We start from the raw sequence: 16,113 nt of genomic DNA, 5'->3' as shown, positions 1-16,113 counted from the left end.
AGAAAGGTGTTGAGGTTCAGGACTGCTTGTTTTTTTAGCTGCTTTATGGTTCACAATTATTTTAATTGCTTTTGCCTTTCAGTCCGGCGTCAACGTACGTTCTCCATGTTATATTATTACACAAGACAAACTGCGTATTACATATGACATATTCAGTAAGTCTAAATGGATATTATTACACATTATGCATCCATTTATACTGCTAGATGTATAAAGAAGTGACAGATTGCTAAAGTGTACAACAGCAGATCTGAGGTGTTTGAACCCCCAATGTCCGTGATACTAGTCCAATTTCTTATGAACTACTACAACCAACTGCACCAATTATGTACACCTCCACCACCGTCTTTATATTCCCCTGAACCACAGAACAGATCAGCTACAGAGACAGCTCTCTCTAAGGGAAACACTGGTGTGGTGTGTGGGCGAACTGGCAGCCAGGCAGAGACCAAACGCAGCAGAGGACTACCGATAACACAGTTACCAGGGCACCTGGTAATGATACCAGTTCCTGGCATCACTCTGCCGACTGGCTGCTTCTGCTGAACCTATCTTGCCTGTACTTTCTTAGAAAATGAAAAGAATTTTAACGGAAGCTAACATAGACGAGATCAGCTATCACGGTAGCTGCACAGTTTAGCTGTCTCTCTTTTTTTCTCTTTAATTCCCTGCCGTCAAACAGAGAGAGGAGCGAAGAAGTGACAGTGATTTATGGCGGGCTCGGACCCGGCTGGCAGGAGGATGCCGCACTCGCTTAAAGAGGCAGGAAGGACGCGTCGTGCTATCAGGAAGGTCACCCCGGGAGCCTGACGGATGGAGATTCAAGCGGCCGATCAGACCGATCTGGGACCACGTCGGCCTCAGAGAGCCTCAGAGCATTACACTGTACAAGAAAGGAGCCCGTACCTTAAAGCTCTGCTGAATCATCCTTGATCACCTCTGTTATGTGTGCGGGACGGCAGTGTAACACAGTGGTGAAGAGCAGGGCTTATAACGAAAGGTTGCTGGTTTGATTCCCCACTGGGGCACTGCTCCTGAGCCCTTGGGCGAGGTACTTAACCCAGAATTAACCGATAATTGCCTCAGTAAATATCCAGCTGTATGAATGGATAACATTAAAAAATTGTAACCTAAGTAAGGTGTTCTGGATATAAGCATCTGCTAAATGCCAGTAATGTAATGTCTATGAATTTAGGACGATTCAAAACAGTCAGGCGGTCAATCTGTGGTGCAGGCTTGTGGCCACAGTATGACCAGTAATGGTTCCTACGCTCTTAATTCAGTGGTAGTTCATTTGTGAGTGAAGTGGGTGGCAGTGCAGCATAGTGGTGAGAAGCAGGGCTCATAACCAAAAGGTTGCTGGTTTGATTCCCCCACTGGGGCACTGCTGCTGTACTCTTGGTAAAGGTGCTACACCCAGAATTGCCTTAGTAAATATTCAGCTGTCTGAATGGATAACATGTAACAATTGTAATCCATTTGCTCAGGATAAGAACATCTACTATTACTATGACAGTCACGCTTGTTGATTGGAGTGGCAGTAGAGAAGCCTTGAATTTCAAACTGCATGCTGCTTGCAGAGGCAGCTGGGAGCAGATACACATTGGGGTGCAGGCATTGGAGGGATTTATGCTGCTTTCTTTCCTCTCGTTTCTTTGCTAATTAACTTGCAGTTAAAGAAGTCGGCTTCACGGTGGAGGGCACAAATCTTTATAATATGATGAATGTCAGGACCTGCTGGAAGATCAGGACGCACTCTGTGAATTTGCACCCACTTCTGTCTGGAGTGGTTCAGACTGCGGTCACATGACAGATGACCTCACAATGACAAAGATGACTTTTGAGCTTTTGTTGCTGCCATCAACCCTGTGACTTTCTTTATAAAGTATTTGCAAATGTTTCTAAAATTTTCGTAGCTGGCAGTTGCGTCTGTTGGGGGAACTCTGCAGCTAAAGCTGCTCAGAGCTTGTTTTCTTCCTCACGTTCTCTCTTTCTCTCTTTTAATCTTTTTCTCTCATTTTGTCAGTTTCTTGTTCTCTCTTTCCTCCCTTGTCTTTCCACACGGCTCTGCATTTGAGTTTTATTGTTGAGGCTTCATATGAGCGGTAAATTCATCTGCATTTGCCAGATAAGGACATAATACTTGTGCAGTTGTAACGAACATTTGTTCCCATTAAAAACGAAATAAAAGAATTCCGCTGCCTTTTTGCCGAATGCTGGCTGAATGTGAGTGAAAAAAAGCGTTGGTGGAAAAAAAAAGCTTTTGTGTTTTCTGGGAGTTTTTTTCTTTTCTTTTTACCCTATCATTTCAGTGGTTTCTTTCAAAGATTGAGAGAATGAAAAGTGGAGCTCGCACTCTGACGGCTGGGGAGGAGTGTGGGGGTTGGCGGCTCGGAGGGCCCCGCACAGGTGAAAGGCGGTGCTGCGTTTGTCACCGCGGCGGAACGCGGCGGGAACAGAGAGACGGATCAGGGAGATAAAGACGCCATCAGTTTCCTCTGGGGGAGGCGCGGAGGCCTGTTCGCCTGTCAGCAGCCTGCCAAGGCACTCCCCTTTCCCCGGCTGGGACTCCAGTGGGAGTTCTGCTGCTGATTGTTTCAGCTGTGGCTAGGCAGCCTTAGAAACACTTAGTCTTTCACTGACTGGCTGGCTGGCTGATTGACTGACTGACTTACTGAGTGACTGACTTACTGACTGGCTGAGTGAGTGAGGGAGTGACTGACTGACTGGCTTACTGACTGAAAGAGAGACTGACTGGCAGTGGCACCCCAAAGTTACACCAGTACCTTCATTTTGCCACTAGGTGGCAAAAAGGCTGTTATCAGGGGATCCTCTACTGATCCTCTACTACAGCCTGAGAGATGTGCCAGTTATGTTCTTGTTTATTTGTTTGTTTTAGGTAGATTTTCGGTGCTACCTTTGAAAAAAATAAAATAAAAGGAGTACAACTGTGAGTACTGCTAAACAAGGTGCATTTGGGAGTCTGTCTGACGGCTGTAGATTCTGGCACGGCTGATAAGCTGAAACCCTGCTTTCCTTCTCTGTCTCTCTCCCTCTCCCCACCCCCTCTTTTCCTAACTCCCTCTCCTGCTCTCCCTCCTACTCTCGCTCAGACTTTCTCACTCTTTCAGTTTCTCTCAGACTAAGACAATTCCAGATCACTTTGCAATTACAGTCGTGACCCTAGTGTCACATCATCGGCCTTTGGGGGAAGGGGTGAAACAGCTGGAACCGGTGTCTCGGTACCAAGCGACCAGTCTGGAATGACAGACCTGTTTGATCTTGGAGAGAGGCTGGACAGTTAAAGACCCATAGTTCCGTTCTCTGAGAAAAGACAATGTATCGCAGGGGTAGTGTTTGGTTTGATTCATGAGGCCTTCGTCTTTCCGCCTTATGAGCATAATGGGACTGTCTATATGCTCTGCATTTTTATTACACTGTTATTTGCTGAGCAGACGCCCTTAACCAGAATCAACTGCATACACTCACAGTTGCTGCTCTCCATCCTTAATGTTGACACATGATAGTCTGTTTGAGAAAGAGTAAAATCTTGGGTGTGTGTGTGTGTGTGTGTGCCATGTCCTTGTATGTGTGTTCCTGTGAGTGAGTGAGTGCCTACTTGTGTGTGTGTGTATGCGTGTGTGAGTGTGTGTGTGTGTGTGTGTGTGCGCATGTATGTGTATGCCATTTTTCAGTGTCCCTTTATCAATATCTCATTATTTTCCTTATGTTCTTTCTGGCAATGTAAAAGAGCACACTTGCCCTTCCCTCTATTGTGTCTCATGTATTGCAGTGAATCTGTGACACACAGACACTGAACCAAGAGGCAGTCTATTGAAGCTGGATTCATTTGCTTGTGTCTGGAGTCTGGCCTTTCTGCTGAGGTTTCCTATCCTTCAAAGGAGCCATTGAGGGGTTGCCGCCCCTTGTTGTGAGGCTGCAGTGGACTCAGCACTGAATGGGGAGTATTCAGAAGCTGTCCTGCTGTCTGCGCAGCCAAAAAAACAGGCTCCACCCCTCTGCAAGCCTTCAGGACCACGGACAGCCCCCCCCCGGGAGAGATCCACAGAGTTTCTAGGCAACCAGGAGTAAAAATACTGAAAGCAGGCACAGCGTCTTAGCTGAGTCTTTTTTTGTCTGATTTTTTTGCCCCTATCACACCCACCCAATTTCTACAAAATAGTGTTGGATGTGTGTGAGGATAGCATAGATGGAGACAGCTTCAGTGTGGAGTTTATGAGGAAAGTGTAGATTGAGACAGACTTAATATGGAGTGTGTCGTGGAGAGTATAGATAGCTACATCTTCAGTGTGGAGTGTGTGTTGGAGATTACAGATAGCTACAGCTTCAGTGTGGAGTGTGTGGTGGACAGTATAGATAGAGACAGCTTCAGTGTGGAGTTTGTGATGATAGCGTAGATTGAGACCACTTCAGTATTGAGTGTGTGCGGAGAACACAGAGAAGAGCTGCTTTAATCTGGCTTTGTACTCTGTGGCAGTGATGGATGCCGCTGTTCTGGTGAAGCTAAAACCGATCCGTAAAGCACAGCCTGATGGCATTGGGACCTGGGGTGTTTCAGCTCAGCTGTCTGGCAGATTCAGTGGCCTCCATTCACACAGGCTTGTGTTAACAAATTTATAATCTCACATTTATCACATAGTGTTTCTCAATCACTCAGTTTTGCCTGGTTGATTATCCAAAAGCTAGCCATATTTATACATCCTTAAGATATTGTGAAGCTTCTGAGTTAATTTATTTATGGGCACAAAACAGTTAATATGTTTATGGGTACAACAGTGCACCATGACAATATTGTCTGGAAATGTGGCTGACAGTATAGTTTTAAAAACTGTTTTGGTGCTTTCTGGAAGTAATTTATGTTGCCTATGGTGCAGTAACTCTATCCATGGATGAAAGTGTCTGTTAGAGGTGGTTTGACACAGCCTCATATGGCATGTTCAAACAGGAAATCAGCATAGTGCTGTCTGCAGTGAACGTATACCGTAGTAATGTAACACTGTAACCAGCTGCTGGGATAATCCTATTTTTGTTTGAAGGGTTTTAAAGGGGTGGAGTGGGGGGTACACAGTCCTTCAGCGATTCATCTGTCTCCCTCCTCTGAGATTACGCTCAGGGATTTTTCTTTCTGGTTGTTTTTCTTGCCCGTTTCTATAGCGATTTGCACGGTCTCATCAGATCGCAGGCGAAGATCAGCGTCAATGCGCCGGAACAGCCTTATCGGCGCGGATAACTCAGCCTGTCGGATTAAATGCGCTCTGTCCGCTAAAGTGTGAGGAACCAGTCTCTGCCTCAGTCTATGCATATTTTCTTGCTTCCCTCATCCAGGGGGCAGTTGTGCAGGTGGGGCAGCGGTGTAGCATAGTGGTAAGCAGCAGTGCAGGAAGCCGAAAGGATGCCGGTTCGATTCCCTGCTGGGTCACTGCCATTGTACCTTTGGGCTAGGACTGCACAATATGAGGAAAATCAGCGATGTGCGATAACATTGTACAATGTTGTGATGACGATATGACTTGCAATAAATAAACAAATATTGAAGCGTGCATATTAGCTACACAGTTCCTATGTCTTTCTGCTTTAAGTGGCACACTGCTAAGTACATAGACCCCTAACATTGAATAGCCTATGCCCATTGAATAAAGAAATGAAATAAATTGTTTCAAACATGCTTTTATTGAACAAATTGCACATGAATACCCAACCAATTAAACATTAATTTAAATAAGACATTATAACTATAAGAAATTAAAGTTTAATTTCCCCTGCTCCCTTTAACATATTTTCTTCTAAACCAGAGGTAGCCAAATTCTTTCCTATGAAGGGCCAAAAATTAATCTGGATGGAGGACTGCGGGCCAAAAGTAAATGTTACTGTTATGTGAAATTACATTAAATTAAAATGTATTATATTTTATAGAAGATTAACATTCAAAATCTAAAATAAAATTTCAAAATAATAAAAACAGTACTCTTCAATCTGCTTAACAGTAATTTTATTAATTTGAAGAGATGAATGTCAAAAACGTAAAACATCCATATGCTTCTTTTTGGGAGCATAAACATATTTTCTGACAGAAAGTGCATGCAACTCAGGGTGCTTTAGAAAATTAAGTTGAAGCCAGCTATATTGTCCATCTTTGTAATCAAGAGTGTAAATTTGACTTCAACTTGAAAAATTGACAAAAATATAAAGTTAAACTTCATAGTGACAACACTGAATAACAAATCAATATTGGATATTGAGTTTACATTGAGTTACACATAATCACAAAATGCTCATTTGCCCATATGGTAGCTAATGAGCCACAATATCAAATTGAAAATTAGCTTCTCATTCACAGGGTTACTCGGAACGATTTGGTAATTTCGTTTTATAGTAACGTTGGCTAAACACCAACAACAGATTATTGGTCGGAAATACAACAGAATCCGCTAACCCGGGCTACCAGGTTTGGTATAATTATTTTTCCTAATTGGTAGTGATTCGCACTGACTTGTGTGACTGAAATGGCAATAGTTTGGTTTCCTTACTGAGATCGCGTCAACTTAACAAAAACATGCATTTTAGCCATCAATTTCAATACTCGTTCCTGCGCAGAAATAGCCATGGTTTGTTTCCACGGTTAGCATTTCATTGTAAGTAAACACTCGGCAGAGTGGTTTTTTAGTGCTTTTTCCCAAGCGAACCTTGTCGGGAATTGGTTTTGATACCGTGTAACACGATTTCAGCATGTGACGTCACTTGAAATCAGACTGGCAACCCTGGCGAAAAGGCCGACAGTAGTTTATCACAAAGACACGCTTCTTTGGTGCATTGCGCTCATTGGTGGAACATCAGTTTTAAGGGGCGCGTCATCTTACCCGGAAGAACGTGGCGGCGAGAGCGCATAGCTCTTGGTGGGCCAAAACAAAGGGAGCGAAACTGGGCGGCCCTGGGGCAGGTCAAATGTTCGCATGCTGAGTGTGAATGCATGGTGGCGTGTAAATAAAATGATTTTTCTTATTCGTCGCGTTTCAGTCTTTTGCGATGTGTTTATCGCGCATGTTCGTATCGCAATGACGATGAAAATGCGATTCATCGGTCAGCACTACTTTGGGCCAGGTACTTAACGCAAGCCTCCGTAAATATCCAGCTGTATGAATGGGCAGCATGTGAAAACTGGAACCTATTTGAGTCTATCTGGATGAGAGCGTGTGCTAAATGAAAATAACATAATGGGGCAGAATCCACGGCAGAATGAATCCTGCAAGTCGAAGCTTCATTGCATGCTGGTTGAGCACTTAATATGTCAATGCTTCATTTGCATGTTCTGCCTCTCTGTAATACTGCTGATTTATTCATGGGTGGTTTTGCATTTTTGAATTGTTTTTGCCTGTCAAGTAAAGGCATAATATTTTAACTTGCTGTTAAAAATACACAAATCTCGAACCCCCTGCCACAAAAAAAGAATAAAATAAGTAGTAATTAGGACATCTGCTTCCAATTTTAATTTCTGATGAATAATTGACGGCTATTTCTTTTTTTATGAAAAAGAAAAATAAAAACTTACAATCAATAAAATATGTGATGAACCTTTTACAGTTGCAAGATGTTTGGGTGGTTTATGTCCTTTAAAATACAGACACATGGTCTGCGGTAAGGTACTGTTTTGTATTCATTTGTGAGTCCTAGTGAAAGTGTTCAGAAGGTGCAAGAGAGATTCAGAGGTGCAAACCTTGGCCCGCACATTTGCAATACTTCACTTGGGTCTTGCCGAAAGTGCAATGGAGGTGACCATGAAAACACAGAGACCGCAGAGAGATATTGGAACAACCCAAAGTCGATCACAGATATGATCCTTCATGTGTCTGCTGGGGGGGGGGGGGGGGGGGGGGTTGACTCAGGGGAGCAGCTGTGAATGGAAGAGGGATGGGTGGCCATTTTTAGACCCCTATGTTACCTTTACTCTCTCCATCTTTGCTTCTTTATGGAATAAAAAGCGCATTATTAAATCACACGGCTGCCTGCTGGCAAATTTGTCCCTGTGCTATTCTGTCATGAATGTGTCTGCTTTCGTGTTTGTTTAAATGGGACAGAATGTGGCTTTCCGCTACAATGATTTACATATTTTTTTCATGTTTTATATATGAAAGGGAATTGGACTGAAGAAATCTGGCGCACTTGAAAAATATATACATGGTTTCATAATCCAATAATCCAAGCGCTCTGTCGTATAGTGTGTTTTTCAACAGAGGTATTTCGATGTTATTTTATTCCTGTTGTTCTATTGCACTTCGCAGCCATGGGGACCCTCAGAATGCTACCTGCGTCTGTTACAGCTGCACGTCTCGTCAGCTTTGCCCAGCTCTGTTATCTGCTGAAATGGCCAAAGTGGATTACCTCTTAATACGTATCTTTATTTGTCAACAGGGGGCTGAGGGGAAAATTTTACACATTTTTTGAATTCTATGTTTGAGTTCAGTGTTTGTCTTCTCAAGTTCTCCAGTCTTAATCAGGCATTCGGTAAGTGAGGGAAATTGCCAGGCTCCAAGGCATGGAGGTTTACGTGGCAACTTCCCCCTTCTGCCAGGGTGTTTCCGTCAGGCACTCCCGGTTCTCCTCCACAGTAGATGTCATGAAGCTGGTGTGAACTTGAATGTACATTTTTTTAGCTGTTTTTTTTATCATTTGATACCTTAGTATACAAAACAGTTAGGTGTTCTATCGGCACATCTCTCTGATGTCATATCAGGTGTAGTCTGATCCTGAGTGATATTGCTTCTACTGCTGTCAGTTCCGGTGGCTCCTTCTTAGCAGTACTGTATCCTTGGAGAAGGTATTTAACCCAGAATTGCCTCAGTAAACATCCAGCTGTATAACTGCATAACATGTAAAACTAACCTATGTAAGTTGCTCTGGATAAGAGTGTCTGCTAATTAGCAATAATGTAGTGTAATGTAATGTGCGTGAATTTAGGACGATGCAAAACAGCTAAGTCAGAAGGTCATCTGTGGTGCAGGCCTGTGGACGCAATATGACCAATCACTCTGAATAACAGCATCTGCTAATCGACAATAATATAATGTAATGTAAATGTTACTAACACATCATTGGTTTTCTTGTTATATCCATTACCCAGGTTACCTTTGCCTTGGTGGAATATGGAATGGCTGTAGAGTGCTGTGCAACATTGGCTTTTTCAAGAGCCCTATATCCAACAAAATCTGATTGAATTTCATCACATCTCATAATGTTTCACAATGGGAAGATTTAAGAATTTATAAGAATTCGTAGCTGCCCGTCTCAGTTGATGGGTCCCGTAAGCCCCACATTATGGCTGATGGAAGTGGTGCTTGCATACTGCAGTAAGCTTTTAAGGACATTTAGACGTGCAGCCTGGAGCAAATTTAGTGTAATTATTCACAGTTAGAATGTGACCTGTGCTTAATTCCACAGGGGGTATTCAGCTAACCTGCGTTAAGCTTTGCAATGTACTTGATGGCTGGAACCGGGACAGGTTGTTAAATTCTAAAGCATGGCCAAATTTGCTTCTGTTGGGCAGAGGTGATCTTCGGGTATCGGCATGATGGCAGAGAATTTCAACGCAGTAGCGCCTATGATGCGCCAAGTTTGAGTTGGCCATCAAAGGCAGCTTGACACCGTATCAGGGATATGGCTTCTGCTTCTTGGGATGGCCACCAGATGGCCTCATAACTTCCTGTGTATTCTATGTTTCACTTAGTTAATGTCTTTCACCTGTGTTAATTACTTATCGTTTACACCTGTGTTCCCTGTTAAGATCTATCCTTTGTTCATCTGTGCTCAGTCTTGAGTTGCCATACTTTGTGTGTGTGTGTGTGTGTGCGCGCGCGTGCGTGTGTGTTTGTATGAGTGTAAGTGCGTGTGTGCATGCGTGTGTGTATGCATGCATATGTGCATGCCAGCAAGCGTGCATGCGCGCATTTGTGCGCATGCGTGTGTGTGTGTGTGCATGTGTATGCGTGTGTGTGTGTGTGCACGCATGTGTGCGTGGACTCTTGTACCAAGCCTGTTGTGTTTCTCCCAAGCCTCCACTTCAAGTTAACTTTATTCTCTTTGAACCAAACCTCTTGTGTCCTGATTCATCTCTGCATTTGGATTCTCCCCACTCCTTATCACACACTGCCTATCCTGGGTGCACTCACAGCGGCCGAGTGGCATTGGGGGGAGGCAGGAGGAGGAGGAGGGAGGCAGAGAGTCATCGGGAAAGTGTGGGCGGTGCCGAGGTGGTTTGAGGTGATGGCTGGCAAAGACTCGCCAGAACGCTGAGCTCTCATCTCTGGCTGCCATCTCAGAGCGTAGCACGTGAGCTAATCCTGGTTTCTGTGGCCTGAAGTGACACAATGTACACACACAAGCCAGTCAATCACAGGGCCTTTAAACAAGAGGTTGCTGGCTCTATTCCCAATCAAGGAACCCTGCTGTGGAATGACTAAGCAAAGCACAGAACTTGGCTGACCTTGATTGCTTTTGTAAATAGGCCAGCTGTCCAAATAAATCTAATTTTTTTATAATAATTATAGTAATAAGCACATACACTGATGAGCCAAAACATTATGACCACTCACAGATGAACCAAATAACGTTGATCATCTCTAAACAAGGGCACATGTCAAGGTCTGGGTAGATTAGATGGTAAGCGAACAATCAGCTCTCGCAGTCAACGTGTTGGATGCAGGAGAAATGGGCAGGAGTAAAGACCTGAGCGACTTTGAAAAGGGCCAAATTGTTATGGCCAGACGAGCATCTCTGAAATGGCAAGGCTTGTGGGGTGCTCCCGGTCAGCAGTGGTGAGTACCTACTAACAGTGGTCTGAGGAGGGACAAACTACAATCCGGCGACAAGGTGTTGGGCGCCCAAGGCTCATTGGTGCACGAGCGCAACGAAGGCTATCCCATCTGGTCCAAACCGACAAGGTCTACTGTGGTACAAGTCACAGAAAATTTTAATGATGGTTAATGAAGTCCAATCCACGGCAGCTCCACCTCACAATTCACAGGACTTGAAGGATCTGCTGCTAATGTTTTGGTGCCAGATACCACAAGACACCTTCAGGGGTTTTGTAGAGTCCATGCCTCGGTGGGTCCGCGATGTTTTGGCAGCACATGGAGGACCAACAGCATATTAGGCAGATGGTCATAATGTTTTGGCTCCCCAGTACTTTTGTCCATATAGTGTATATACAGTATATATATATATATATATATATATATATATATATACACACACACACACACACACACACACATAAGTAAGAGAGTAAGAGAAGTGTGGAGGGAGGGGAGGAGCCGAGAGAGAGCCCAGAGAGCCTTTGGCTTTCATAGTGGGGTACTTGGGGGATGCATTCCCTGGTGTGTTTTTACCTCTGAAAGCCCCCCCCCCCCCACCCCCCACACTCTTGTTGCTCACGACGTGCTGAAACAGGCCGCTGGGGAACGCTGCTCGCTGAAGGAGTTGGAGCGTGTAAACGTGTACGATCCCACCCCAGAGAACTGAGTACAAGTGATAATACACCGCAAACAGGCATTCATAAACTGTGTATGCTTAGCAGCGCTGTGCAGGGTTAGATTACTGTGTTACTGCTTTGACATGCTCTGTACTATCCCTATACTATATACTGTGCACTATGTGTATAAATTGCATGGTTTCTGTCATGAAATATGTAAGGTACTCAGCAATTCAGTTGTTAATGAGATTTTGATTGATCGATTGTTTGCTGTATCTGCTGGCACCACATTGGCCATCATGTCTGTCAGTCTTAAAAAAAATAACTACAGAGGTTGGGACCCTCCACCCAACCACTGTTGTCTATTACATAGACCTCTAACTGATATCACTTTGATGTTCTTCAGATATTGTGAATTGTATGGCAATAGAAAGCATATAGTACCTCCAGCTAAAATATGCATTCATTTATGCCTAATGTGTGAATTTACCAGCAAATCTAGGTGGACGTTTAATAGATTAAAAGGGCGTTGACCAGCATGTTTTACTGTGCTTTTTATGTTGCAGATATCAACATGGCGGGGGAACCCAAACCCTACAGACCCAAGGCTGGATCCAAACGGCCGCTTTCAGCTGTGTACAGGTGAGATCCAGAATACCTGTCCTGGCCAATTACAGGTGATATCCCAGTGACCTGTTCTGGACATTTACAGGTTAGATTCAAACAACCACTATTACCCATGTAAAGGTGAGATCTAAGACTTGTCCTCGCCATTTACAGGTTAAATCCAAATGAGCTCTCTCGGCTGTGTGCAGGTAAGATCCCAAATACCTGTCCCAGACATTTGCAGGTAATGTCCCAACAACCTGTTCTGGTCATTTACAGGTTAGATAAAACGACCACCATCAGCTGTGTAAAGGTGAGATCACAACTGCCTGTCCCAGTGATGTACAGGTGATATCACGGTAACCTGTTCTGGCCAGTCACAGGTTAGATCCAAACAGCCACTATCAGCTGTGTACAGGTGAGATCCCAGTGACCTGTCCAAGTCATTTACAGATTAGATCCAAACAACCTGTCCGAGCCATTTACAGGTTAGATCCAAATGGACACTGTCAGCTGTGCAGAGTTGAGCTCCTAACACCCTATCCCAGTAATTTACAGGTGGTATCCCAGCAACCTGTCCCAGCCATTCACAAGTTAGATCCAAATGAGCTCTCAGCTGCTTACAAATAACAACTCAAAAAAATAAAGAAATAAGAAGATGAAATATAACTGAAAAATTACGTCATTGATACAAATTTATTATAAAGTTTAACACTCGTGATAAAGGTGTCCGATCACATAGCATACTGTACTTGAGCAGAATCAGAATTAGTCTTCTTTATATCTCCAAGCATCAGCATTCTTCCTATCTTTCCCGGCTTTGCTCTGTGATAATTTGGACTCGTGTCACCTTTATTCAGAGCTTTCCGATCACGGCCTCTCCATCTGCCTCTGTCCCCATCTGCTGTGCGCCTACGTTCTGTCACTCCTGCCCCTAGCTCTCAACAGCTGCTCCCACTAATAACAGCCCTGCTGTTTTAAGCTGCGCACTCGCTCAGAAACCAGAAAAGCAAGGAATCGCTGCAGCCCGAGGTCAGAGGTCAGCGCCGCTAAGCTGGTCCTGCTCACGCTTGGCTTGCTGCGGTTTGAGGCATGCAGGGGAGAAGCGAAGTGTTGGCGCAGCGTTACTGCAGCATTGCCACAACGTTGTCCTGATGAGGGAGCAGGTAGAATGTGTCACGCGTGCCAGAAGGGGGCAGCGAACCACACGAGTGCAGTGGAGGGTATGGGTGATGGTGACAGTGGCAGCTGATAAAGTGATTGCAGCAGATAAAAGGTGTCTGACAGATGATTGGACTACAGATAAGGTGGTTTACAGCTGATTTCAGCAGAGATAAGGTAGCTGACAGCTGATTGGAGCTGAGATACAAACACACACACGCACACACACACACACACACACGCGCGCGCGCACTCGCACGCACGCACACACACACACACGCACGCACGTACACACACGCACACACACACGCGCGCACGCACACGCACACGCACGCACACACACATGCTGCATTGCTTCTTCTTTGCACTGTAAAAATAAAATTACAAATACACAGCCAAGCACTTGCATACTGTTTATCGGTTAGACAGTACTACAAATGACAATAATGGTGATTCCACATACTGTAATAGCAGCCATCTGTCTAAGTGTACTGGTTAATTTGTCACTGCAAATTCATTTTGTGGCCATGTTTCTGTTTTCTCCAAATGTAGATTGCTGCCCTGTCTTTGTTTATTTCTTTTTTGTTTTAGTGTTACAAAAGACCTCATAAAAATTAATTAAAATTTCCACCATCACAGGAAAACACAAAATACCCAGCTATGAAACTCAGTAATTAAAAACGTGACAAAAAAAAAACAAAAAACTGGGAGATTACCAAATGAACCTGCCAGTCGTTTTAAATGGTAATAACATTATATCCATTCAAATTCAGCTGCTCGTGTTTCAGATTATGTGTATTTGTGTGGTAGTGCCGTGTGACTGTGGGTATCAGTGTGCACAGTAGTGAGGAGCAGGGCTCGTAACCAAAAGGTTGATAGTTTGATTCCCTACTGGAGCACTGCTGCTGTATGCTTTGGCAAGGTACTTAATCCAGTTAATATCCAGCTGTATAAATGGATAACATGTGGAAATTGTAACATATTTAAGTGGCTCTGGATAAGAGCACCTGCTAAATAACAATAATGTAATGTAATGAGGATAACATAAACCCTATCCCTGAGACACCCTGCTACCCCCACCACAGTCTGCTGCACAGGATTCACAAGGCTATTAAAATCAAACACCTCTTGCTCCATTCAGTGACCTTGTGTAAAGGGTTGTCTTAATGCTTTTCTGGATGCTCACACAGTCATCAGCAGCATGAGTCTCAATAATGCTCAATAGCCAATCGGTGGCATTAATTAATTAAGTTACTGAACAGCCAGAACCAGAGGTTTTTAAACGGACTGCTCAAAATAGAAGCATATAAAATAAGTCAAACAGCGTGATAAATAATGTATGTGTCTTATATGTAATATGCCATTCTGAGACCCATTGGGTGTAGTCATAACAGCTTTCCCTATACCCTGTTGTTGTTTGTTGTGTATGTGCCTTGAAAGTTTCATGATGTTGTTCACTTTTGTGCCTTTTTCTGTGTTTACACACTGTTCACAAATCTAATCATGCAATCATAAAATCTAAAATTACTTTTTAAAATGTAAGACAACAGAGCTTAATCGCATGCTGGTTCTCCCAGGCATCAGAAGGTCATCAACAAATTAAAAGTTTGAAAAGAGATGAAACTCACTTTTTTTTTTTCCTTGTCTTTCTCTCCACAGCGGTTATGAATTTGACTATGATTACTACAGAGATGATTTCTACAATCGGTATGTATGCATTCCTGTTTGCTTCTTTCATGCTGCAAGTTAAAAGGCAGTAGCCCTTGACAAGGAAAACAAACAAAAACACCCAGAGATGACGATCAGTGCTGGAATGAGGCTTTTGCTGGTATGTGTGTCTAGGGGTCATGGGCAATTTGTTCCCAGTATTTCTTTCAATACTTTCAAGCGGCTCTCATTTATGTAAAATGAAAAAGCAGTAAAAGCAATTAACAGCTTGGCCTCAAGCGTTAAACCAAACCGGAATGCAAATGGATGCTTTCAGTGCCCCTTTTCAAAGACATGCTCAAATGCTGTCGATTGTACTGCAGATGGAGGGGACTGAAAAAAAAAAGTCAATGTCTTTAGGAAGACATAATTTAGCATGCTTTGTTGTCATGGGAATGTATGCTCAGATGTGCTGTAGATTCCCAATTGAATACAGCCTTGTCTCTAAAAAAAGGAAGTTTCAGTCTCAATGGAATCACCTAGCTCAATAAAGACTCCTTCTTCAGCCTTTGGCAAAAGCCCAAAATCCTCCCTCCAAGATGATTGATTGGAACATGATTTGGGATTTTGTGGGTGAGCGTCGGTCCAGTCAGATGCACGCAGTCACACGATCCAGGTGTCTCTATTCACCGGCAACAATTGTGGCTAGCTTCTATACAGCACTGTGATGAAGAAATGTACCTTCCGGCGCATCTCGGTAACATAAAGGCGGCGGGAATCCGTTCCAGAGATATACGCAGGTGACCGAGGCGATCCCCATGCTCTCTATCACAAAGCAACCTACGGTTTATTTACATTTACATTTATTTATTTATTTAGCAGACGCTTTTATCCAAAGCGACTTATCCCGTAAGAAAAAAGAATAAAGGATGGAAACAGAGAGGTGGACCAAAAAAAAAAAAACTCACCCATGGAAACCGTAGTGCATTTTAGCCGTGGCGTTTCGTAGTGCATTTTAGCCGTGGCGCGGTTTCGTTCTCTCGTCCGATTTCTCGCCGAAGAGTAGGGCTTTTATCCACGGAGACATTTAGTAAATGTCAAACGGACCAAGCGCGGCAAAAAGCCAGAAAACCCGGGCTACCGTAACGTCGTATGATATTTCCACAGGCTTTCTTTTTTTAAATTCACTTTAAAGATTGTTTTTCAAACGTGGCCCC

At 43.7% G+C, this 16,113-nt stretch overlaps 1 protein-coding gene across 2 annotated transcripts in view; it reads left to right on the top strand.

Annotated features, from left to right (window-relative positions):
- The window catches only part of LOC118769783 (RNA-binding Raly-like protein), a 158,894-nt gene that overhangs the window by 127,196 nt on the left and 15,585 nt on the right, over positions 1-16,113 (top strand). For both annotated transcript variants that reach the window (XM_036517104.1, XM_036517113.1), the window contains 2 exons: positions 12,049-12,124; positions 14,909-14,956. In XM_036517104.1, the coding sequence (XP_036372997.1) occupies positions 12,049-12,124; positions 14,909-14,956 (124 nt within the window). The remainder of the gene's footprint in view (positions 1-12,048; positions 12,125-14,908; positions 14,957-16,113) is intronic.

The sequence above is a fragment of the Megalops cyprinoides genome, chromosome 2, assembly GCF_013368585.1.
Source record: "Megalops cyprinoides isolate fMegCyp1 chromosome 2, fMegCyp1.pri, whole genome shotgun sequence".
Taxonomy (NCBI): Eukaryota; Metazoa; Chordata; class Actinopteri; order Elopiformes; family Megalopidae; genus Megalops; species Megalops cyprinoides.
This window is presented reverse-complemented; position numbering and strand designations above follow the sequence as displayed.